The sequence below is a fragment of the Orcinus orca genome, chromosome 17 (assembly GCF_937001465.1).
Source record: "Orcinus orca chromosome 17, mOrcOrc1.1, whole genome shotgun sequence".
NCBI classification, from domain to species: Eukaryota; Metazoa; Chordata; class Mammalia; order Artiodactyla; family Delphinidae; genus Orcinus; species Orcinus orca.
Genome location: NC_064575.1, coordinates 49,272,724 through 49,298,427, shown reverse-complemented (window position 1 = coordinate 49,298,427; position 25,704 = coordinate 49,272,724). Strand labels below are relative to the sequence as shown.

The 25,704-nt window shown below is 41.7% G+C and overlaps 1 protein-coding gene across 2 annotated transcripts in view; it reads right to left on the bottom strand.

Moving 5' to 3' along the window:
- Positions 1-25,704, bottom strand: part of LAPTM4B (lysosomal protein transmembrane 4 beta) — a 69,268-nt gene that overhangs the window by 33,813 nt on the left and 9,751 nt on the right. For both annotated transcript variants that reach the window (XM_012534998.3, XM_004275360.4), the window contains exons 2-3: positions 13,587-13,698; positions 31-104 (exon numbers count right to left, since the gene is read on the bottom strand). In XM_012534998.3, the coding sequence (XP_012390452.1) occupies positions 31-104; positions 13,587-13,698 (186 nt within the window). The remainder of the gene's footprint in view (positions 1-30; positions 105-13,586; positions 13,699-25,704) is intronic.

Genomic DNA, 25,704 nt, shown 5'->3' with positions numbered 1-25,704 from the left:
GGCCCAGGACCTTATTTCTAAGCTGCTTACCTTGTATGCTCCGTAAGTAGCCATTGCACAGATCAGGATCATGAGAAGAGAAATTGCGATAGCAATGCACATGTCTGCAAAAAAGTTTTTTTAAAAAAAGAAAGTCAGTAGTAGCTCCACTGTTTTAACATTTTTAAAAGCCACTCCTCAAAGGCATTTTGTTTATAAACCAATTATAGACAAGAACTTTATACTAAGTTAAACACCAGAGTTCCTTTGGAATCTGAGACGACCATTGTTAAGGGAAGCAAAGTGCCTAAAAGATTTTCTCCCTAAATCACACATAGGTCTATATTAAATATATCTATAAATATATCTATGTATATATATATTTCAAAGTTTGGTCTTCTGGTCCACTGAATTATATATATAACAAATAAGGTATTCTTTTTCTTATCAGGACCTTTATGTCTCTGTTTAGTCTAGAGCCCGCCAACCTCTCCAATCTCCTCTCATCCCATCCCACACTTTCCTACTCACTGTAATCCAGCCATACCATTTAGTTCACTAAACACAGCCAAATCATCCCATGCCAGGGCCTCACATTTGCAGTTCCCACTGAACAGAAGTAATGTCGCTCATATTTTCACATGATTGGCTCCGCCTTTTTAATCATTCAGCTCAACACCTCCAAGATCTTCCCTGGCCATCCTAGCTAATGTGACCCTCCCAGTCATGCCCACGTGGCTGCTGCATTTTCTTTACGGCATGTTTCACTACTATCTAGCTCATTCGTGTACTGTCTGTCTCTGCTAGAGGAACCCTCCTGAGGAAAAGGAGCTGCTGCTGTGTCTCGTTCACTACCGCAAACTCAACACCGAGAAGGTGACAGATGCCGCATGTGCGCGCTGAGCACTTGTACTGTGGTCAATCTGCATTGAGATGTGCCGTAAGATTGAAATGTACTCCTCATTTCAAGGACTTAGTATCAAAAACAAAAAAATCCCATTAATGATTTTTATACTGATTACAAGCTGAAATAATATTTGGGATATACTGAGTTAAATACATTATTAAAGTTAATCACCTGTTTGTTGTTACCTTTTTAAATGAGGCTACTAGGAAATTTAAAATTACTTGTGTGCTTGTATCATATCTTTGTTGAATAGAGCAGCTCTAGTACAAAGCCTGTTTCACAGTAGGTACAAACTGAAGACTTATTCTGATTAGAAGTACAGTATATCTGGGTTTCTGAAGGTAACGTGTAGAGTTATAATCAGGCTAAGACAGTACAAAAACCCTTGCAGTAAAGTATCTGTATAGTGCTGACAGTTTCCAAGGTATTTTCACAGATACCTCATTGAGTCTTCATTACTCTGAGGTAGATGTTACTGTGCCCAGTGAATGGATTATGAAACCAGGGCTCAGAGGTTACGTAACTTGCTGAGATAGCATTTGCATCAAAAGGCTAAACTATGACTAATCCAGCTCTTATGATTCAAAGTTTTGGCTCTCTCTGCTATACGATGCTGCTTCTACTTAAGCTTTTAAATACTGACCAAATGAACCAACCTAGGCTGTCGCTTGCTACAGGTATTTCTCCAAAGGAAAGCATTCCAGTTCTAGAGCCACCCACACTATATCCTCAGCTTCGGAGATGAGAGGATATTTTAAGCAGGTTTACAAACAGAATCATAAGGTCAAAGTACTTTCTGTGTCAGATGTATATATATCAACAAAGACCATTTGGCACCTTAAAAAAAATGAAGCTTCCTTAAAATGGTCTCTAGATTTAATGCAGTACATTTATAATAAAGTTGATGACTTTTACTAAAGGAGTAAAAATTTGACTCTCAGAAAAAGAGAAGGTTATAAGAGATAATTAATACTAGTCAGTACTTAAAAGAGCATGATTTCTCTCAGGATACATATATATTTTATAGTTTACTTTATAATTTTAATGCTAAATGAACTCACCTTCCCTTATTATGAGGGAAGAGGTACCAACAAGGACATTTCACGTATGCCTCATAGTATTTTTGCCGGGCAAGTAACCTGCCCAAGGTTGCCCAGCTGGCAAGTGGTGGAGGAGCTATTCTACCCCAGAAGTTTAACTCCAGAGGCAATGCTCTTAGCCACCATGCTACCCAGCTGCGAAGGAGGTAAAGCAAATGCAGTAGTGGAGGTCAAAGTCCTGGGAAACCAGAGAGCCTCCCTAAAAGGAGTGGACATTCTTTGTTATGTGCAAAGCCTATCAGAACTTGTAGTAATCTCTAAAACTTGATTGAACTCAGGCAGAAATTTATTATTTTCTTTGTCTTACTTTGACGGTTTCCAAATTCTGTACAAGCCTATTTTATAATGAGAAAAAATGAGTTTTATAAAAGGTAGCCCATTAGAGGATACTCTTTGACTCCCTCATAGATCTTAAGAGAAATAGAGAGACAGAGAGAGAAACAGGCAAACAAAAAAATCTAAGGCTTTATTTAAAAATAAAAATATAGGGCTTCCCTGGTGGCACAGTGGTTGAGAGTCTGCCTGCCGATGCAGGGGACACGGGTTCGAGCCCTGGTCTGGGAGGATCCCACATGCCGCGGAGCAACTGGGCCCGTGAGCCACAATTACTAAGCCTGCGCATCTGGAGCCTGTGCTCCACAACAAGAGAGGCCGCGACAGTGAGAGGCCCGCGCACTGCGATAAAGAGTGGTCCCCACTTGCCGCAACTAGAGAAAGCCCTCACACAGAAACGAAGACCCAACGCAGCAAAAATAAATAAATAAATATTTTTAAAAAGAAAAAAATATATAAATATAATGGTTACATTAATATTTATGTTATAATAAAATTTATATAAATTATCTTTTATATTAATATTAGGCATATCAATAAAACCTTTATTAATATAAAATATTAATACAGAATAAAACACTAAAATCTTGAATAATTTTATGTCCTATTCTGGAAAAAAAAAGAAAACCACTCCAGAACAAAATCTCACATAATCATTAAAATTTTTAAAATTTCCATCTTTTTCAAAGAATATAAATCTCAGGAGAAATTTAAAAGGCACAAATAAAATGAAAGTCATAAAGTATCCTATCACCACTCACAATGAGATACCACAGAAAAAATGTTAATTTGAGATGAGGAAATTTTCAAAATTCTAGTCCTATAAATGACTACACCAACCACACTGAACAGACTGAATATATCACAAGCATGTCAAATAGTTTAGGTAGGATCAAAGCGTAAATCAAATAAAAACACAGAGCAGAGAAGATAAAACAGGTTAATGAACCTTGTATCTCCTAGCAACCTAGAGCACAAGTCAGCTCCTCTGAAGTAGTGTGCGGCGTACCATGGTGAACATGGGAGTTACTCTGAGGAATGAAAATTCATTTCTTTCATAATTATGTCAACAGGCGAATGAGTAACTGGTCCTACTAACAATACAGGAACGTTTACAATCGGTAAAGTACTGGTCAGTGACAGGAATATCCTTTACTTATTCTTTGCACAGCAGCTCCACCAACCAAAGTCAGAGCACACTGTGGGCAAGTTGTTTCCTAAATTAAATTCCTGGCTTAATGACTCAGTTCTAATTTGAAAAGGTTCCAAAGAAAAGCTACACCACAGGCCACAAAGGCATAATTAGAAAGCATTTCCTGATACTTAGTCAATTAATCACTGAAATAGAATAGGCATATAAAGGAGTTCCCTGAAATGCCTTTGTTAAAATAATCTATTTCTAATTCTACTCTTCCTTAACACTTCCTTGGGTTTGTGTCCTTCCCATAAAACTGGTAGCTAGATAGATAACTAGCACCTGATTTATGCTCTCACATCATACTTGCCTAGTCACGAGTCATTCTTATGGCTCAATTTTCGGCCATGTTTTTGGCTCATGAAAACAAACAGTATTTGGGGTATAGTTTCACCATTAAGTCTAGAGGAGAACTATTTTCAGGTGAACTCACAGCAACACTATAAGCTACTGAGAGCAAAATACAAAAGCCCTCAACCCCTGCGGGGGTAAACACAAAACCCAGGTAAGTCCCTTCTATGGGGCCTCACGTTCTGAAGTTGAAAGCTTGGGGAAGAATAAGCATAAGGCACTAATTTTATTCCCCTAAAACAGAAGCAAAGCTCTAATATACTGTTTGTTATTTGTGAGGCAACTGCTTATAACTTTTTATTGAAGTAAATTCAGATAGAAGAGGGGTTTCTTGTAACTTGCTAATTTACAACTTTATTCTTAAACCCCAAATTTATTTCATGAATACTAAATAGGTGTGTAACATGGGATAAAAATGCGAGGCTGCAGAGATTAAGAGGACATAATCTTTGCTCTCAGATGCTTAGCATCTACTAGGAAGGGATGGAAGAATTCAATAGCAGATAACAGATGACAAGCTAGGGGAGTTCAGAGGGGACAATATTTTCAGCCAAGAGAAACAAAAAAGAATTTATGGGAGGATGTGGTTATTTGGGCTGGGTCTTTTTTTCCCCTCATAAATTTTCTGTATTAAGATATAATTCACATTCTATAAAATGCACCCTTTGAAAAAGCATATATATAATTCAGTGGGTTTTTTAGTCACAAAGTTGCACAGCCATCACCACTAATTCCAGAATATTTTCATTCTCCCAAAAAAAAACCCCTCTATACCCTTAGAAGTCACTCCCCATTCCCCCCCCACCCTCCAGCCCCTGGCAACCATTAAGGTACTTTCTATCTCTTTAGATCTGCCTATACTGTACATGTCATATAAATGGAATCATACAATATGCAGCCTTCTGTGTCTGGCTTATCTCATTTAGAATAATATTTTCAAGGTTCATACATGTTGTCAGGTGTTAAGATTTAAACTATAAGTTACAAAGGATTAGTTAGTTAAGTAATATACGGAAAATGTCAAGTTCAGAGAATCTGTTAACTCCTCACTTTCTAAGATAAGGAAATTAGCTCCTGCCAGCTACTCTCATATTGAGAAATTTATACTGACATAATTAAGTCTCATAAAGGTTGCTTATATAAAAACAGAAAAACCTGGACTTCCCTGTTGGCGCAGTGGTTAAGAATCCGCCTGCCAATGCAGGGGACACGTGTTCAAGCCCTGGTCCGGGAAGATCCCACATGCCGTGGAGCAACTAAGCCCGTGCTCCACAACTACTGAGCCTGTGCTCTAGAACCTGCGAACCACAACTACTGAGCCCGCGTGCCACATCTACTGAAGCCCGCACACCACAACAACTGAAGCCCACGCACCTAGAGCCCGTGCTCTGCAACAAGAGAAGACACTGCAATGAGAAGCCCGCGCACCTCAAGGAAGAGTAGCCCCCGCTCGCTGCAACAAGAGAAAGCCCACGTGCAGCAACGAAGACCCAACGCAGCCAAACATACATACATACATACATACATACATACATAAATTTAAAAACAGAAACAGAAAAACCAATAAGGAGTATTTACATTTTTTGTAATTATTGTCACTGGAGAACCAAGATGTGTGACTAGACCTTAAGAGAAGGAAATAAAATAAATTTAATAAAAAATATTCATGATCTATTTGGAACAGTTCTGGAAACATTACTGCTGGACACTAAAGAAGACTTGCACAATTGGAAAGGCATAAGTTTTAATTAGACTTTTTAAAGATTTCACATCTCTATAAACTTACTAAAAATCATGAAGTTGTACATTTTAAATAGGTAGGTTTTACAGCATACAAACTATAGCGCAATAAAGTCGTTTTTCAAAAAAAAAGATGCCCAAAATACAACATGTAAAGATGTTGCTTCTCCCTCAGCTAATCAACAAATTTAACAGTCAGAGATATACAGCAGTATTTCCTGACAACTGGACATGTGGTGCTCAAGCAGATTTCTGAAGCAGAAGGTAGGTTAGTCCTACCATATACTACACATATTTGCAGGAGAGGTGGTGAACTGGCACCAAGCTCTCATTCCCACCTTCTGAAGTGCCTTCCTATTGTGCAGAGGCTAGAAAGCTAAAATCTACATTTCCCAGATTCCCTTACAACTGGGTGCTGGAAGCATACAGGTTTTCCCAATTAGACGCAGACACATAACAAAGACTCTCTCTTCTGACCAAACACCTTAGGCTCTATCCTTGGCCCACTTAGTTAAGTTTTGGCAAGAATCCTACGGAGTTAGTATACCTCACTCTTGGTATCCAATGACTCTGATATCTGGTCAAATTCCTTATTTTTCACCCTCAATAGCATATCACCCTGGTCTGCCTTTAGCAAGAATCCTGTTGAGTTATCTAGCAAGAATCCCCCAGCCTTGATGTTTCCTCTTAGTGATTTTCCATTCGCTGACCTCCACCCTGCTCCTTGGCTATAAACCCCACCTGTCCTTTTTGGAGGGGGATTGAGCTCGATTTCTCTCCCCTACTGCAAGGCCCCCACTACAGTAGCCAATCTTGAATCAAGTCTTCCTTATCATCTTTATCAAGCATCTGAATAATTTTTTCATTAACACAGTAAAGTTGAAAAAGCAAGTCTCAGAAGAAGGCGCACTGTGTGAATCCACAATATAAAGTTCAACCACGTGAAACTTAAACAATAGATCACTGAGTGATACAAATATACGTGGTAAGTTTATACAGAAAAGCAAAAGAATGATAAACAGTTCCGAAGAGTGGCAGCTATCTCCAAGATCAGAGGGGCTCTTTCGAAAGTTAAGGTAAAATTCAATTCCTCAAATCAAGTTGTGGGTGCACAAGTACTTACAATTACTCAGCTTATTTTATAAACATTGTTTTACACTTAATCAATATTTAATAAGAGGTAATCCTATAAAGAATGAGGAACTCCAAATTATTGTTAATGAAAACAGCAAGATAGGTGTTCACTGTATAGCAAACTTTTCTGAAAGGTTTGAATTTTTTCAAAATAAAGATTTGAAGTAAAAAAAAATGATCCTGGGCTTCCCTAGTGGCGCAGTGGTTGAGAGTCCGCCTGCCAATGCAGGGGATGCGGGTTCGTGCCCCGGTCCGGGAAGATCCCACATGCCGTAGAGCGGCTGGGCCCGTGAGCCATGGCCGCTGGGCCTGCGCGTCCGGAGCCTGTGCTCCGCAACGGGAGAGCCCACAACAGTGAGAGGCCCGCGTACCGCAAAAAAAAAAAAAAAAAAAAAAAAAGATACTAATACTAAATCTATGTTAAATTGTAAATCACATCCTAATTTCAAAACCACTGAAATGCAAACAACAACAAAATGCATCATCAGAGAAGCAGCACTGGACACCTGTGCTAGTTTAGTTCCTGCTCAGTCGCTGGCAAACTCAAACAAATAAGGAATTCTACAGGCTTATTGTATCTAATTTTTAAAAAGTCACTTAGTAAAGTGTTTTTTTTTTTTAATGGTTTTCTTGTAGGCAAAGTGGGGAAATGTCCACCAAGTTTGGTTAAGTGGAACACTAGATAAGGAGGTGAATGATTCTACCAGATGTCTTCCATTTGTCTTTCCAAACCCACTCTCACCATCCAGTTATCTGCCCTAGCAGGCACACAGGTAGGGGCCATCAACAGGGCTCCCTTACCCTGTGGCGTTAGCTGAGTTCACTCAATGAGGAGTCCAGACAAGGGATCAGAGAGAGGAAGAGGCTGGCCCCTGCTGTGAGGCTGCCTCGGTTGGCCCCGGACCAAAAAGGTAGCATTGCTCCTTATAAGGAGTTCAACTCTGTATGACGCTCATTCCCAGCTCTAGTAGCCACTGCCTCCCATCTCTCTTTCAGATCTAGGGATGGTAACAGCTGGTCTTGATTAAGCAAATTACTTCACCGTCCCTAGTGGTCTTCTTACACCTCCATCTTTGTAAAAAGATCTTGAAAATAAATATTCATTGAATTATCCTTGTAAAAAAATAAGATGTTGTCAAGGTGTAGAATATGTAACCTTTTGAGCCATGTGACTTAAAAGATAAAGAGATGGGACTTCCCTGGTGGTCCAGTGATTAAGACTCTGTGCTCCCAATGCAGGGGGCCCGGGTTCAATCCCTGGTCAGGGAACGAGATCCCGCCTGCCGCAACTAAAAGAGCCCACATGCCACGACCAAGACCTGGTGCAACCAAATAAATAAATATTTTTTAAAAAAGAAAAAAGCTAAAGAGATGACAGGATGGAAGGATGGGAGGGTAGAGGGATGAAAATAAAGGGCCAGGATGGTCCTGTGGCTCCGCTCTCCCGGCTGTCGCATATGTATGTCTATTTCCTCAAGACATTGGCATGTCACGCACAAGTGGACAAGCTCTGCAGACCAAGTGCCCCGCTGGTTTGAGGGTATGTGAACAGACAGCAGGTAGGCAGCCTGGGCCTTTCCCAATGTGGTGCCAAGAGCCACATGGAAAGCCTCAGCCGATCTTCTTTTCCCTCCTGTTTCTTAGTCTGTATTACCAAAACTTTCAAACGTACACAGAAGTATAATGAATCTCCAGCACCCATTCTGTTTGGATTGTTTCATCTCTTCGCTTCTGTCCATTCTACCACTGGTGGAAATCTGGACTGTTTCCAGTTTTTGGCTATTATGAATAAAGCGACCATGGCCATTTTTATACATGGCTAATGATGGACACAAGCATTCATTTACTGTAGGGTACATACCTAGGAGTGAAACTGCTGGGTCACAGGGTGGATGTATATCTATATAGCTTTGGTTTTCCCAAAGTGGTTGAACGATTTACACTCCCAGCTGTAGCTTGAGAAATCCAGTGGTTCCAAAGCCGTATCAACAGGTGGCACTGTCAGTTCTGTTCATGTTGCCGTTTTGAAGGGGTGGAGTGATTCACTACTGTGCTTATAATTTGCATTTCTTTTACAACTAATAATGTGGAGAATATTTTCATGTGCTTATTGGTCATATGGATACCTTCTCTGATGAAGTTATCTGTTTTTCTCTTCTTGATTTCACCCAGAACCACTGACTATAAAGACCATCATTTCTCCAATAAATGCAGTAGTGTTTTTATCCTAAACCAGGTTCCTATAAACAAATTCTTCATTATTTTTATGGCCATTTCCTCCCCAGGGCAGGTGAATAAAGTAAGTTTGGCTTGAATGACAATTTTTTTTTAACTTTTTTTTTTCCCCAAATGTATTTATTTATTTATTTATGGCTGTGTTGAGTCTTCGTTTCTGTGCGAGGGCTTTCTCTAGTTGTGGCAAGCGGGGGCCACCCTTCATCGCGGTGCGCAGGCCTCTCACTACCGCGGCCTCTCTTGTTGCGGAGCACAGGCTCCAGATGCGCAGGCTCAGTAATTGTGGCTCATGGGCCCAGTTGCTCCACGGCACATGGGATCTTCCCAGACCAGGGCTCGAACCCGTGTCTCCTGCATTGGCAGGCGGATTCTCAACCACTGTGCCACCAGGGAAGCCCCTGAATGACAATTTTGCTACAAAATGAATCAGAAATTAATTTGGATGATCTGCTTGGCATTATGTTTGGCTCTGACACTTCCTGTTACAGTTCCTTGCCAGTCCATTAAAATTTCACAAATAAAATTTCGTGAAGTCTACTTATTTGAATTTTACCTGTTTCTCTTTGCCCCCTCATGTCCTTTTTCCATTCCAGAATCTAATCCAGGGTCTTGTACTGCATGTAATTGTATCTCCTTTGTTTCCTCCCATCTATGACAGTTCCCAGTCTTTCCTAGCATAGTCAATTTTTGATTACATAAATATGTTTATTTGTAAATTATAAATATATATTACAATTTTTTGTATATAAATTACGTAAAAATACAAATGTTGAAGAGATAGGTGTTTTTTTTTTTTTTGGTACGCGGGCCTCCCACTGCCGCGGCCTCTCCCATTGCCGAGCACAGGCTCCGGACGCGCAGGCCCAGCGGCCATGGCCCACGGGCCCAGCCGCTCCGCGGCATGTAGGATCCTCCCGGACCGGGGCACAAACCCGCGTCCCCTGCATCGGCAGGCGGACTCCCAACCACTGCGCCACCAGGGAAGCCCGAGATAGGTGTTTTTAAAAAGAGAACTCTTTATATTTTTTTCTTTATCCCAGTGGATTCTCCTATATGCCCCATTTTAATATAAATCATAGGGATCTGACTTTCTTCTACCAGATCATTTTAGGAAAAGATCACATGGAAAAGTGAGATACACTCCTGCTCTGTCCTTCTGGATAAAACCTTGACATGACTACCACCATTCCAAAAAGATATCAACTTAAAATTTCTATACACCGGGAATTCCCTGGATGTCCAGTGGTTAGGGCTCCACGCTTTCACTGCCGAGGGCACGTGTTCTGTCCCTGGTCAGGGAACTAAAATCCCGCAAGCCGCAAAAAACAAAACAAAACAAAAAAATTGTTATATACCATAACTTTCAAGCACAATTCAAAGCAATTGATTGTACCCATTTCAAGGACTATTTAGTTGTATCCTCGTGTATGTTAAATATAGAAAGGTTTGTCAGCCATGATGATGTTTGACCTACAAAGTTCTTTTTAAAAAGAGATCAGGGCTTCCCTGGTGGCACAGTGGTTGAGAGTCCGCTTGCCAATGCAGGGGACATGGGTTCGTGCCCCGGTCCGGGAAGATCCCACATGCCGCGGAGCGGCTGGGCCCGTGAGCCATGGCCGCTGAGCCTGCGCGTCCGGAGCCTGTGCTCCGCAACGGGAGAGGCCACAACAGTGAGAGGCCCGCGTACCACAAACAAAAAATAAAAATTAAAAAAATAAAAAGAGATCAAAGGGCTTCCCTGGTGGTGCAGTGGTTGAGAGTCCGCCTGCCGATGCAGGGGGCACGGGTTCGTGCCCCGGTCTGGGAAGATCCCACATGCCACGGAGCAGCTAGGCCCATGAGCCATGGCCGCTGAGCCTGCACGTCCGGAGCCTGTGCTCCGCAACGGGAGAGGCCACAACAGTGAGAGGCCCGTGTACCGCCAAAAAAAAAAAAAAGAGAGAGAGAGATCAAAACATATGAAAGGAAAATGTAAGAAGAAAGTTAAAAAAAGATTCACTCACATGAATGAATATTCATCCTTCTGTATCTTTTTAACCATGCAATTTAAATGATCAATAGGTAGTCCTAAAAGTAATTACAAACTATTCATTCACTTCTTTCAAATATATGAAATATCAGAGAAACTGCAAATGCACTGGAATTAATATCCAGGTCATTACCAAACAATTACTATTGTAAGGTCTTGAGTACCAGTAAGACTTCGAGGTCAGGTAAATTAAGCCTATACTGTCAGACAGTTCACCACCCAGCTTAATCTCTGGCAATTAGAAAAAGGCAGGCAGTGTGACTATTTGATTCAGACACAACTGTATCTGAATCATTTAAAACTTCTTTGCTAACCTCAATTACTTAGAAAGGGAATCCTGCTACTGGAAACAGTGAAAGGTAACTTATTTTTAAACGTCAATCAAACATTGTATTTAGAGGTTATACAGTCTTTTAACTCAGGGGAAGGAAGGCAGAGAGATATTAATTTAATATTAATGGAATTCATTATCTTTCTGGAGGAATTCATCAGGGTAACAGGGTTATTGAGAACAGAGAGAATGAGCAATGTTACAGCAGAAGTCATGTCTCAGTCTGACAAGGTCCCGAACCCCAGGATGATACAATGCCTTGGTATCTACTAGAAGCAATGGTGGTGGGAGATGATGGACACAAAGCACCTCCCGGCTTTGCATTTACTTCACTTCCAGCTCTTCTCAGGCTCCTCCCCCTGGCCTCTCATGTCAGGGCTCCTTCAGGAAAAGTCTCTTTACTATCTCCCTAACGTAAATACCATTTTGAAGCTTATGTCCTCAAATTTACCTCCGCCCAGATGTCTGGTTCACATATCAAACTACCTTTTTAATCTCTCCACTTTAATATATCTAAGAACAGTGAGTAAAACAGTGAAATACATTGAGCCCTTATTATGGGCCACACCCCATTCGAAGCATTTTTCGTACACTAACATATTTAATCACAACAATCCCACGAGGTAGATGACTACGATCACCCCTCTATTCAGAGGGGGAAACTAAGCCACACAAACGTCCATAACTAGCCCAATGTTATCACATTTCACACATGGCAGGGTCAGGTTTCAAACTACGGTCTCTGGCCTCAGAACCACACTCCTAGCAACTATGCTAAGCCACTTAAATCAATTGACGGGCTTCTCTGGTGGCGCAGTGGTTGAGAATCTGCCTGCCAATGCAGGGGACACGGGTTCGAGCCCCAGTCTGGGAAGATCCCACATGCCGCGGAGCAACTAGGCCCGTGAGCCACAACGACTGAGCCTGCGTGTCTGGAGCCTGTGCTCCGCAACAAGAGAGGCCGCGATAGTGAGAGGCCCGCGCACCGCCATGAAGGGTGGCCCCCGCTTGCCACAACTAGAGAAAGCCCTCGCACAGAAACGAAGACCCAACACAGCCAAAAATGAATATAAAAATAAGTAAATTAATTTTAAAAAAAAAATCAGTCGAGTCTTCTCCAAGGTGTGTTCCCATCTCCTGACCCTAGACTCTCTCACCCCAGTAAGGATGCAGACCATATATACTCAAGTTGAAAAGTAGGAGTCATCTTTGATTCCTCCCTTTCCCTCACTGCCCATACCAGGAAGTTCTGTCAATCCCACCTCCAAACCCACCCTCTTCCCCATCCCCAGTGTAGCCTGGATCGCAGAGAAACACCCCCCAAACCAGTCTCCAGGCCTCTGTACTCACACACCCAGTCCCCTAAATGTATCCTCTACTCAGCAACAAAAGGGATCTTCTGAAAAGACATATCAGTTCATAACCGCAGAATTACTAAAAACCACTGAATGGTTTTCTCACTCCGAGAATAAACTTCACAAGTCTCACCCTGTCTGTTGAATGCTACTACTCATTCCCTAAAACTGCATCTTCAGCCCCTCTCCACGTTACTCACTTTGCTCCAGACACTTTTTTTTTTTTTTAATGCACTGAAAGTTCTGCAAAGCCAATGAAAAATAAATTTGCATGACCTTTTGTTTGGGATTGTGCACAGCTCTGCCCCTTTCAGTTAGCATGGACACAGCTTGACTTTAGTTGTATGATGTTTAGGTTTCCATGATCTTAGAGCTGGGGGCCTAGCCTCCTTTCTGCACACCCCACATCCACATCCCTGTGCACATTTCTATTTATCTGGAAAAAGCAACAAAATAATCATCAAAAGGATTTCTAGAATGGAGAATGATCACCTCCTGGAAGAATGGTAAATACTGAAACATAATAGAAGATACAATAAGATACGTAATATCATTTGACCCTTCCTTCCTGCCATTGACTCCCTCTCCTAGCCAAAAGGCCCAGCGTAAAAAGATTATGACAAAGAAACAATTTTTAAAAATGGCTGTGTTAACATTAAGATGAAAAAAAGAAAGACAAAAGAGATTTTAATGAGACTCTTACACTTAGAACAGAGACAGAATACACGTAGCACGTAAATATTTGTTGTTCTGACTTGTAATGATGGGAAGAGCGTTAAGTATCAGTTCAAATTGGCCCATGAATCAATATTTGTAATTTAATAGGAAGAACTGGCAGGTGGATTCCCTGCCCTTGAAAATACCAAAATATCTACAATAGTCGTCTGATGTACTTACTGGCATCGTCCATGAACTCAAAGTCACCCCCGAGTTCAGAACTTGAAAAGTGATACTGATCTGGATCGGCCAGAGCACTCAACAGAATCAGCAGTACCACGGCGTTGATGATCTGCAAGAAAAAAAAAAATGTAAGTAACCCCAGTATATGGTCCTTAAAATAGAACATTACATTGACCACATGGAGTTTAACTTCAACAGCTGGTAGCCTTTCAACACGAAGCCCCACCCACTGAGGGAGCAGGCAAACATTTCCTTTTAAAAAAAAAAAAATTATTATTTATTTATTTATTTTTGGCTGCTTTGGGTCTTTGTTGCTGCACGCAGGCTTTCTCTAGCTGCGGCGAGCGGGGGCTACTCTTCGTTGCGGTGCGCGGGCTTCTCATTGCAGTGGCTTCTCTTGTGGAGCATGAGCTCTAGGAGTGTGGGCTTTAGTAGTTGTGCCTCACAGGCTCAGTAGTTGTGGCTCGTGGGCTCAGTGGTTGTGGCTTGTGGGGTCTAGAGCGCAGGCTCAGTAGTTGTGGCACGCGGACTCAGTAGTTGTGGCACGCAGGCTCTAGAGCGCAGGCTCAGTAGTTGTGGCGCCCGGGCTTAGTTGCTCCGCAGCATGTGGGATCTTCCCAGACCAGGGCTCGAACCCGTGTCCCCTACATTGGCAGGTGGATTCTTAACCACTGTGCCACCAGGGAAGCGCGAGGCAAACGTTTCTGAGGCAGAGACACTGCCAGCCCATTCATGCAGCCAAGGGCACACGGCTTGGTGTGCAGTTGGCTTTCACCTCACTGTCCCCTGGGCCGGGCACCCTAGAGCAGTGAACAAACATGCAGCAGCACTGACGCCAGTGGTTGGAAAAACTCTCCACCTAGCCACGCACATGCTAACGAGCTTGTTCAGGCGACCAAACATTTTTCACAGGTTCAAACAATAAGAACTTTGAGCCCATCCAGGAAGCAGTGTCACAGAATGAGTGCAAAGCTACTTAGTGGCAGACCCTTACTTCTGCAGGAGCACAGGCAAGCCGCTTTCTATCCTAGTCCCCCATTTCTGTCTCCTAGAAACTGCTGAATATATTTCTCTCGGGAACTTCAAACTCACCCCATCAAAGTGGAAACCATCTTCCTTAACACCTCCCACCTCTGCTCCTACTTTCCTGTTCTCTATCTGACAAAACAGCATCACCATTAATAATTAAAAGTGGAAAACACTCAGGCACTGCACTAAGTGCTTTATGTGGAATTTCTCTCTTAAGCCCTCCAATAACCTAATGAAGTAGGTGCAAAATTATCCCTGTTTTGTAAATGAGAAAACTGAGGCTCAGGGTTAAGAACGCTGCCCAAGATCAGGCAAGTAACAAACTGCAGAAACGGGGTTGGGATCCAGGAATGCCAATTCCAAAACCTAATCTCTTCAATCTCCTGTTGTTCCTCAAAACCTGATTATCTTCGGGCTTCCCATCTTCCTTTTCCCTTACATCCAACCAAGTGTGAGATTCTGACAATTCCACTGCTGCATTTCTATTTCCTCTACTCTTCCTAACTGCCCGGGCTGCTTATACACATATGGACCAACTGTGACAGGGCTAGAGGTGTGGGGGGCAGGTTTTCTAGAGTTTGGTGAGGCTCGGCTGAGACTGGGTTGTTATTTCTCCTTTGTTCTAAGCTGAGAAACTTGTGATAGAGCTCTACGTTTCACTCTTGTCAAAACTGAGAGAAAGATGAATAACCTTCATCTTTTACATAGAGAAAATTCTTTTGCTAACAACAGTAACTAAAGGCATTTCCTACTATAAAAATCATATTCGGAAATACCTACTTACAGAAGAGGTTCAAATGGGGAGTCAGGTTATTCCTTTTACAAAATACCCACTCTAGGGGCTTCCCTGGTGGCGCAGTGGTTGGGAGTCCACCTGCCGATGCAGGGGACACGGGTTCATGCCCCGGTCCGGGAAGATCCCACATGCCGCGGAGCGGCTGGGCCCGTGAGCCATGGCCGCGGAGCCTGCGCGTCCGGAGCCTGTGCTCCGCAACGGGAGAGGCCACAACAGTGAGAGGCCCGCGTACCGCAAAAAAAAAAACAAAAACCCACTCTAGAATCCATTTTGAAATGACAATCCCAAGTGGTTGTTTTTTTGATTGTGGTAGAATCTGGAATGACCTTTTTTTCTTCCTCTGTTTTCCAAACTGTCTAATATGGTCTGATTGCTTTTTGAAGTTATAATAATGAGAATGGCAATTTTCCAGAGCATACACATATATGACTAATTTAAATAGATACCACAAGCTTGTGGTTAAAACTTTTTTTACGTTCAGAAAGGTATATAGTGAAAACTGAGTCTCCCTCCTATTCCTATCTGACGGTCACCCTCCCCACAGTGGCTACTAGAACTGCCAGTTTCTTGTTTCTCTCCAAAGAGCCAAGCAACTTCACAGCACATTTTAAAGCGAGTATGATTAGCAAAACTGTAGTTGAAGAAAGCTTTCAGAACATATCTGAAGCTTAAAGGAAAGTATGAGTTAGTTCCACAATGGGCAGACGATTTAGCAAAGAAGTTCTTTGACAAATCATCAGGTTTTCTTGGCATTCTATTCCCTCTATATTCTTATCTTTGGAAAAGGCAGACCAAAGATTATGTACTGAAATGAGATAAAATAACCTAAGAATGTGTTTTGAAAAGTTAAGCACCAGACAAAGGCAATGTGTTTACTGCTGTTATCATAATGGGGTTGTTTTTTAAGATTTGGAGAAAAAAAACTCAAAAACACCAACACATAAATTTGGGATTCATGGGTGAAGCTTTAATGAAGGAAGGGGTGGGGTACAGAGGGTAAGAAAGAAAAGTGGCTAGGTGAGGCAGGGCAGTGAACCCAGTTAGGAAATACAAGCCAGATTTAGGGATCCTTTAGGGCTAGTTACAGAGTTTGGGTTTTATTCTAAGTGCAACAAGAAGCCAGTGGAGAATATTAAGGAAGGAAAGAATGTGATGTGTTTGGGGTTCAAATGAGTACGTTATGTAAAACACCTAGAAGGGTAGCTGGCATGTAACAGTGACTCAAATTAGTTGCCTTACCTCTTCAAACCTTAACAAGAAGCATATAAAAGCTCTCGGCTGGCATCAGAAAGTTACCTGGTCCCAGATCTCCCGAGACAGTGCTATGCAGCTGCTTTCCTGTCCTTCCAGTTCCAGTGGGCCTGTCCAGTCTTGGTCAACTTGTTATTACCCCCTTGCCTGCTTTACTTATCATAACACTTCCCCTAGCTGCCTCCTAGAGTAGGTACTTTGTTAAGTGCTTAGGAAAGAGCCTCCCAGGATTCACAATAGGTTAAATAAATCATGCACCCAAGTAACACAAAGCATGAAGCCATAAACACAGAAGGACTTCACAGAAAGAATAATGGAGAGTCAGAGAGAGATATTACTGAAGCCTGAGGCTGAGACCAGAGTTCGCAGGGAGGTGCAGTGGACCTGGGAGCACTTGGACAGGGACTGGACAGATGAGAAGGTTTGGGAACCCAAGAGGTGTAGAAAAGAACAATTTCGGGATTCCCTGGCGGTCCAGTGGTTAGGACTTGGCGCTTTCACTGCTGGGGCCTGGGTTCAATCCCCGGTTGGGAAACTAAGATCCTGCAAGCCACAGGGCGTGCCCCCCCCGCCCCCAAAACAAACAAACAAATAAGAGAGAAGAACAATTTCAAGTATGAGTAAAGCCACTGGGACAGGGGCCTGCGCTGAAAACAGCGAGCAGTTCGATTTGGTTAAAGCACAGTAGACAAGAGGAAAGTGCTAGGGGAGGAGACCAGAAACGCAGGCTAGGGCCAGATGGCAGCGAGTCCTCAAAACCAGGCGAGGAATTTGAGCCTTTATCCAAAACGTTAATGAAGGTTTTTGAGGCAGGATATGAAGTGATCAGAGCTCTCGTTAGGAAGATCAAGCTAGAAAAGGCTGGGAGGCTAAAACGGAGGCAGGAAAGCATTCTAGAAAGTACTGCAATAGTCTGGCTGAGCAGTAATGAGGGTCTGATCCACTTCATCTCTAAATCTCATGACAGCCCTGTCAGATGGTCATCTTAGGCATTAGTTTGAGAGGTTACTTAGGTCCTACGTGTGGAAGAGTCAAGGTTTGAATCTCAAGGCCTTTCCACGTAGAGGTGGAATTATCAGACACACAGGAAGTGATGAGCTGCAAGGATAAAAAAAGAAGCAAAGGAGACTGAAATTTCGAGCCTGGGTGACAAAATCTTGTCGTTATCAGCAATAAGGACTATGACAAGGCTGATTTTAGGTAGGAAAAGTACTTGCAGGCTGTCCGAATAATCATGTGTTGGCTTGTCCGTCTGGCCTCTCAGCCTCCTTTTTCTATTCAGCCTTTCGTGCTCAGGCCTGCCCTCCATGTGTGTTTGCCTATCCAGTAGGCAGATTTTTTAAATGTATTATAAAGATTCCCCCCCCCCGCCGCCCCAAATTCAATGAGGTCCTTCTGATTCACCTTGCAGGCCACAGTGCCATCCTTTTGGCATGTCTCCCTCATGGGTGATAGATTAAATCAAGAAACCACCACCACTACACATTCTGTCTTATATTACTGAAGACGTTTTGCCTGCCCTATGTGGTGCGATTATCGTTACGCCGCTCTACAGACGAGGACTCTCAGACTTTGGGGAAACCCACACAAGGTCATGACATTTTCAGCTGACACTCAGTCGTGGGTCCTTTGATTACAAATGCCACACATGCTCCTTCCAGTAACCCAGGTTCCGCCCCAAAAGCCACCGCACCCGGTTCACAAGCCCTGGCTCACAAGCCCTGGCGACTCTGCTCACCAGTCCCCTGGCAGCAGGCTCAGAATTCTTTCCAAGGGAGTGTTCCAGACAGCCCAGCCACTCTCAAGGCGACAGGAAGCTGGCAAGCAGAGTGAAACCGACTTGCGACCCCAGCAGAAGCATCCTCGATTTCCCTGAATGGACTTGGTCAGGTTCTGATCTTCCCTCTCAGGCTGAGACACCACTGTATGTATTCTCTCAGAATGATGAGAAAGATGTCTGCACAGTGAACAGAAGGCAAAGGATGGTCCTCTAGCAGAGGCCAGAAAGAAGGCTGTTCAAAGAGCCACTAGGAGACTTGGTGGGGGGGGAGGGGTGGACAGGGAGAACAACTGTGTTCCCTTTTATGCCCTAAAGAACATTCTGCATCTCTGAATATACAGAGACAGGCCTAGCCCAGAGCCTAATTTAGAATGGGCTATGGGGACTTAAACTCTGTGCATGAGGAAGGATCAAGCACTAGAGGGTTAGAAGGCCAGCGTCCAAAAGAGGAGAAAATATAAACTGCAAAATGGCTAAATTAATTTTTTAGTGCAACAAACATGATGCTCTTTGTGTTCTGATATGCTCTATTCATTAGGTCTATTAGTCCCTATTTGTAACCATCCTACTCCAACAACTTGGATAATCATTAAAAATATGCTTTGGAAGACTGTTTAAAACATTCCCTGTTTAGCTTCAATACATAAAAGAATACTTTATTCCTACAGCTATTCACCAAAGACAAAATTGAAACTCATAAAACAGAATGTCTTTTCTAATGAAAGTGAAGAGGCCGTAACAGACTTAACCATTAGAATATAAATTTTGCATTCTACTCAGGAACAGTGTTGCTATATTGTACTTTAGAGTTAATTTTTTTCTTACGAAATAGCAATACATTTAATACACCCCAAAACAACTTTTGAAATTAAGACAAAAAACATACACTTTTAGTTTGCACACATGGCTTGCAGTTTAGAATAAAAAGCAGCTAAAGTATAACTTGATAGCTAAGTTTTTAAAAAATCTTGTCAAAGTAAAATAAAATGCAATGATATAATCTAAGTACTCTTAGACGAATGTTTTGTAATCATAATGCTGAATTGTTAATGATTTCTCCTTTCCACACATAAAGTGTATGCCATAAATATTCATTACTATGAATCTAGGTAATGGAACATTCTTGAAGGTGACATTAATGTCTGATATTGTTACTTTTAGCTAAAAGAAAACAGTATTAGATTACTTCAAAAGTAAACAGCCTCTGAAGCTCATTGTTCTTAAGCTATTCTCAAAGTAAACTAATGAAAAGATTTATCTAGTGAATTAAGTGTCGCTAATGTAAATACAAAAATATCTTTAAGATTCTATTCCTGTTTGCATACTTTCTTTAGAACAAATATTAAAATTACCTGAGAGGGACTTCCCTGATGGCACAGTGGTTAAGAATCTGCCTGCCAATGCAGGGGACACGGGTTCAAGCCCGCGTCCAGGAAGATCCCACATGCTGTGGAGCAACTAAGCCCGTGCGTCACAACTACTGAGCCTGCGCTCTAGAGCCTGCGAGTTGCAACTACTGAGCCTGTGTGCTACAACTGCTGAAGCCCACACACCTAGAGCCAGTGCTCCACAACAAGAGAAGCCACCACAATGAGAAGCCTGTGCACCGCAATGAAGAGTAGCCCCCACTCGCTGCAACTAGAGAAAGCCCACATGCAGCAACGAAGACCCAACACAGCCAAAAGTAAATAAATAAATATTAAAAAAAAAAATAAAAGATTATCTAAGAAACTTTCATTTAGTTTCTAAACAGCTGGTAGGGGGAAAAAGCTAGGCAAAGAAATATTCTCAGGTAAATAACGAAAGAATCGAAGAAAGCACCTTTTGAAATTTTACTAAATTTTTTAAACATTTTCACAAAAGCTCTCTGGTGTTTCTGTTATTAATTTAAAGTTTGTTCCTCAAGACAAGGATGTTCACTCTTGCCACTTTTATCCAACATAGTTTTGTAAGTCCTAGCTACGGCAATCAGAGAAGAAAAAGAAATAAAAGGATTCCAAATTGGAAAAGAAGTTAAACTGTCACTGTTGGCAGATGATATAATACTATACATAGAAAACCCTAAAGATGCTACCAGAAAACTACTAGAGCTCATCAATGAATTTGGTAAAGTTGCAGGTTACAAAATTAATACACAGAAATCTGCTGCATTTCTACACACTAACAACGAAAGATCATACAGAGAAATTCAAGAAACAATCCCATTTACCACTGCATCAAAAAGAAAATACCTAGGAATAAACCTACCTAAGAAGACAAAAGACCTGTACTCTGAAAACTATAAGATGCTGTTTAAAGAAACTGAAGACGACACAATCAGATGGGAAGATATACGCTCCTGAACTGGAAGAATCTATACTGTCAAAATGACTATACTACCCAAGGCAATCTACAGATCTGTAGATTCAATGCAATCCCTATCAAATTACCAATGGCATTTTTCACAGAACTACAATAAAAAATCTTAAAATTTGTATGGAGACACAAAAGACCCCAAATAGCCAAAGTAATCTACAGAAAGAAAAATGGAGCTGGAGGAATCAGGCTGCCTGACTTCAGACTATACTGCAAAGCTATAGTCATCAAAACAGTACGGTACTGGCACAAAAACAGAAATAGATCAATGGAACAGGATAGAAAGCCCAGATATAAACACACACCTACGGTCAATTAATCTACAACAAAGGAGGCGAGACTGTACAATGGGGGAAAGACAGTCTCTTCAATAAATGGTCCTGGGAAAACTGGACAACTACATGTAAAAAAATAAAATTAGAACATTCTTTAACACCATACACAAAAATAAGCTCAAACTGTATTAAAGACCTAAATGTGAGACCGGACACTATAAAATTCTTAGAGGAAAATATAGGCAGAACACTCTCTGACAAAAATCACAGCAATTATCTTTTTCAGTCCGTCTCCCAGAGTAATGGAAATAAAAACAAACAAATGGAACCTAATTAAACTCAAAAGCTTTTGCACAGCAAAGGAAACCATAAACAAAACAAAAAGACAACCCACAGATTGAGAGAAAATATTTGCAAATGATGTGACCAACAAGGGATTAGTCTCCAAAATTTCCCAACAGCTCATGTGGCTTAATATCATCAAAACAAACAACCCAATCAAAACATGGGCAGAAGATCTAAACAGACATTTCTCCAAAGAAGACATACAGATGGCCAAAAAGCACATGAAAAGATGTTCAACATCACTAATTATTAGAGAAATGCAAATCAAAACTACAAGATATCACCTCACACCAGTCAAAATGGCTATCATAAAAATATCCATAAACAGGGACTTCCCTGGTGGCACAGCAGTTAAGAATCCACCTGCCAATGCAGGTGACATGGGTTCGATTCCTGGTCCAGGTAGATCCCACATGCCATGGAGCAACTAAGCCTGTGCACTACAACTACTGAGCCTGTGAGCCACAATTACTGAGCCTGCATGCCACAACTACTGAAGCCTGTGCGCCTAGAGCCCGTGCTCCACAACAAGAGAAGCCACCACAATGAGAAGCCCATGCACCACAGGGAAGAGTAGCCCCTGCTTGCAGCAACCAGAAAAAGCCCGCAGGCACCAATTAAGACCCAAAGCAGCCAAAAATAAATAAATTTTTAAAAATAAAATAAAATTTTAAATTAAAAAAAAAATCCATAAACAATAAATGCTGGAGAGGCTGTGGAGAAAAGGCACAGCTCCTACCCCTCCTCCAGTGTTGGTGGGAATGTAAATTGGTACAGCCACTACGGAGAACAGTATGGAGGTTCCTTAAAAAACTAAAAATAGAGCTACCATATGATCCTGCAAGCCCACTCCTGGGCATATATCCAGATAAAAACATGGTCCAAAAGGATACATGCACCCCAATGTTCACTGCAGCACTGTTTACAATAGCCAAGACATGGAAGCAACCTAAATGTCCATCAAAAGAGGAATGGATAAAGAAGATATGGTACATATATACAATGGAATATTACTCAGCCATTAAAAAGAATGAAATAATGCTATTTGCAGCATCATTCATGAACCTAGAGATTGTCATACTGAGTGAAGTAAGTCAGACAGAGAAAGAGAAGTATATCACTTGTATGTGGAACCTAAAAAGAAATGATACATATGAACTTATTTACAAAACAGAAACAGACTCACAGACTTAGAGAACGAACTTATGGTTACCAGGGGGAAGGGTGAGGGGAAGGGATATTTACGGAGTTTGGGATTGACATGTACACATTGCTATATTTAAAATGGATAACCAACAAGGACTTACTGTATAGCACAGGGAACTCTGCTCAGTATTATATGTAACAAGCTAAATGGGAAAAGAATTTGAAAAAGAATAGATACATGTATATGTATAACTGAATCACACTGCTGTACACCTGAGACTATCACAACATTGTTAATCAACTGTACTCCAAGGTAAAATAAGAAAAAATTTTTTTAATTGTTTGTTCCTTGTAACTATACTTTGACTTATCACCAAGCCTTCAGTTACTTGTTTTGTTCAATACCTTTTGAAGGAATAAAAATAGCCAGTGTTTTAACTACATAGGCAAGATTCTAGGAAAAGGAAATTAGCATCCGAAATGTGTGAGTCCACAAACCACTGCTACCAAAAGTGTGGTAGACCTGCAGCTTCAGCATCATCCCCAGTGTGTTACTAATGCAGACCCACAAGACCAACTCCTAATGAATCAAAAGTAAATGTCGGGCTTCCCTGGTGGCGCAGTGGTTGAGACTCCGCCTGTTGATGCAGGAGACACGGGTTCGTGCCCCGGTCTGGGAAGATCCCACATGCCGCGGAGCGGCTGGGCCCGTGAGCCATGCTGAGCCTGTGCGTCCGGAGCCTGTGCTCCGCAACGGGAGAGGCCACAACAGTGAGAGGCCAGGTAACGCAAAAAAAAAAAAAAAGTAAATGTCAGCAAGACTGACAACTGACCTCTCAGCAGCAAAGCAGAAGTCAAGAGACGTGGAAGGAGCTTCAATGTGTTGAGACAATAACTCTCAACCAAGGATTGAAATATTTTTCAAAAACTCGAGTCAAATAAAGATATTTTCAGGACTTCCCTGGTGGCACAGTAGTTAGGAATCTGCCTGCCAATGCAGGGGATGTGGGTTCAAGCTCTGGTCCAGGAAGATCCCACATGCCGCGGAGCAACTAAGCCCATGCGCCACAACTACTGAACCTGCGCTCTAGAGCCCGGGAGCCACAACTACTGAAGCCCTCGAGCCACAACTACGGAAGCCCGCACGCCTAGAGCCCGTGCTCTGCGACAAGAGAAGCCACCGCGATGAGAAGCCCACGCACCGCAACAAAGAGTAGCCCCCGCTCGCTGCAACTAGAGAAAAGCCCGCGTGCAGCAATGAAGACCCAATGTAGCCAAAAATAAATAAATAAAATCTATGTTTTTAAAAAATAAAAAATAAAGATATTTTCAAAGAACAACTGTCAGAGTTTGCCACCAACAGATTTCACTAAAGGAAAATGTTTAATATGTACGTCCGACAGAAGGACAGTGATTCTAGACAGCAGGTCTGAGGTGCAAAAGAAAATGATGGATCACGTACTTTCCACATTTGGGGTATTAAAATATCCATTTTTAAAATAAAAATTAGAGTGACTGCAAATAAAGAGAGAAGATGATGGACAGAGGTGTAAATATGTGGGTAACTCTAAGCAAACATTGATTGTATAGATCAGTGTCTTGGGTGAGTTTTAAAAAAAAGACACTAACATACAAGAAATGACCAGAGTTAAAGGACTTGTTCAAAAGAAAGGCAAAGATATTATTAAGTCTAGACTCTGATAAGTACATATGTTAAAATTTCTTGAGCGAACCAGTAAAATAATAGAAATAAAAAATAGCAGATAGGCAAAAAAAATGGGTAAGAAAAAATTCAGGTAATATGAAAGATGGCAACAACAGACAGAAAAACAGAAACAAGGAGTAATATAAGTCCTAATATATTAACCACTGTTAACGTAAATGGGCTAATTTCTCCAGTTAAAGACAAAGATTGCAAGGCTCCCCAACACGGCCACTCATCCCCCAACTCTCTCACATGTCTTACATTCTCCTTCACAGCACCTATCACAATTACGTTCCAATATTTATTTGTGATTACTAATTAATATATATTAATTACTGGTAATTTCTTCTTACTAGACCATAGATTCCATGTTGGCAAGGATTGAGTCTATTTTGAATCACCATTGCATTGCCAGCACCTCACACATTTCCTAACACCCAGGAAGTTCTCAAATCTGTTGAAGGAGGAGGAAAGAAGGAAGGAGGGAAGAAGGAAACTGGATACACAATGCCATTCCTTCTAGGCATAAATATTCTACAATGATTTTCCTTTGAGACGGGAAGTCCTTATCCATAAGCACAGTTACAGTTTTCTGATCCATAAGCTAGCTGCATTTGATTTCCTACATAGATGACTATGTGTTTTCATACTGAAAATGCTATCCATGTACCCTCATTTTATCTTTAAAATAATGTTTAACAATCAATTAAAAACTCCATTAAGCAGCACACCTTGGGAGAAATGCATTTGTGTTTGAATACTACTTAGTTTTATCCATATTTGCAACTATTTTATGACTTGCTTAAATTGTTTTGTGATACTTTTTAATATTTGCAATTGTTTATTGTTAGAATTTTTAACTCCAATTTAGAGAGGAAAACTGAAGTACTGAGAGCCAACAAGTACTGTTTTGTAGACTGGAATTAAAGCCTCCTATAATTACTATTGGGTGCCCACTGGGCAACAGGATCTCAGCAATAAGGCTGCCGTTAGGTGTCACGTCAGATTAGTAGATGCCCCTGGAATCCCTGGAATCCGTTCTCCCCTTCTTTCACAGTAATAGGCTTATCTGGATATATCAATGCCCAGCTAAAGATAATATCTCCTAGCTTCCCTTGCAGCTAGGTCGTATGTCTTGTTTCTGGCTACTGGGATATGAGTGACAGCAATGCATACAATTTCCACTTCACATCCTTAAAAAAAAATGAAGCTGCTTGTCCTCCAGGTGACTGTTCTCCTTTCTAGCAGGCCAGAACACAAACATGGTGCTGATGAGATGTCTCCAACCACGCAGACAAGGATAACGGAAGCAGCCGCCTACATCCAGAGGAGTCAGCACATTTAGGATGGCACAACTGCCCCACCAGCCTGGGTCGTCTCTGGATGGCCTCACGGAACAAAGCTTGCCAATCCTCCCTAACTGTTAACACAAG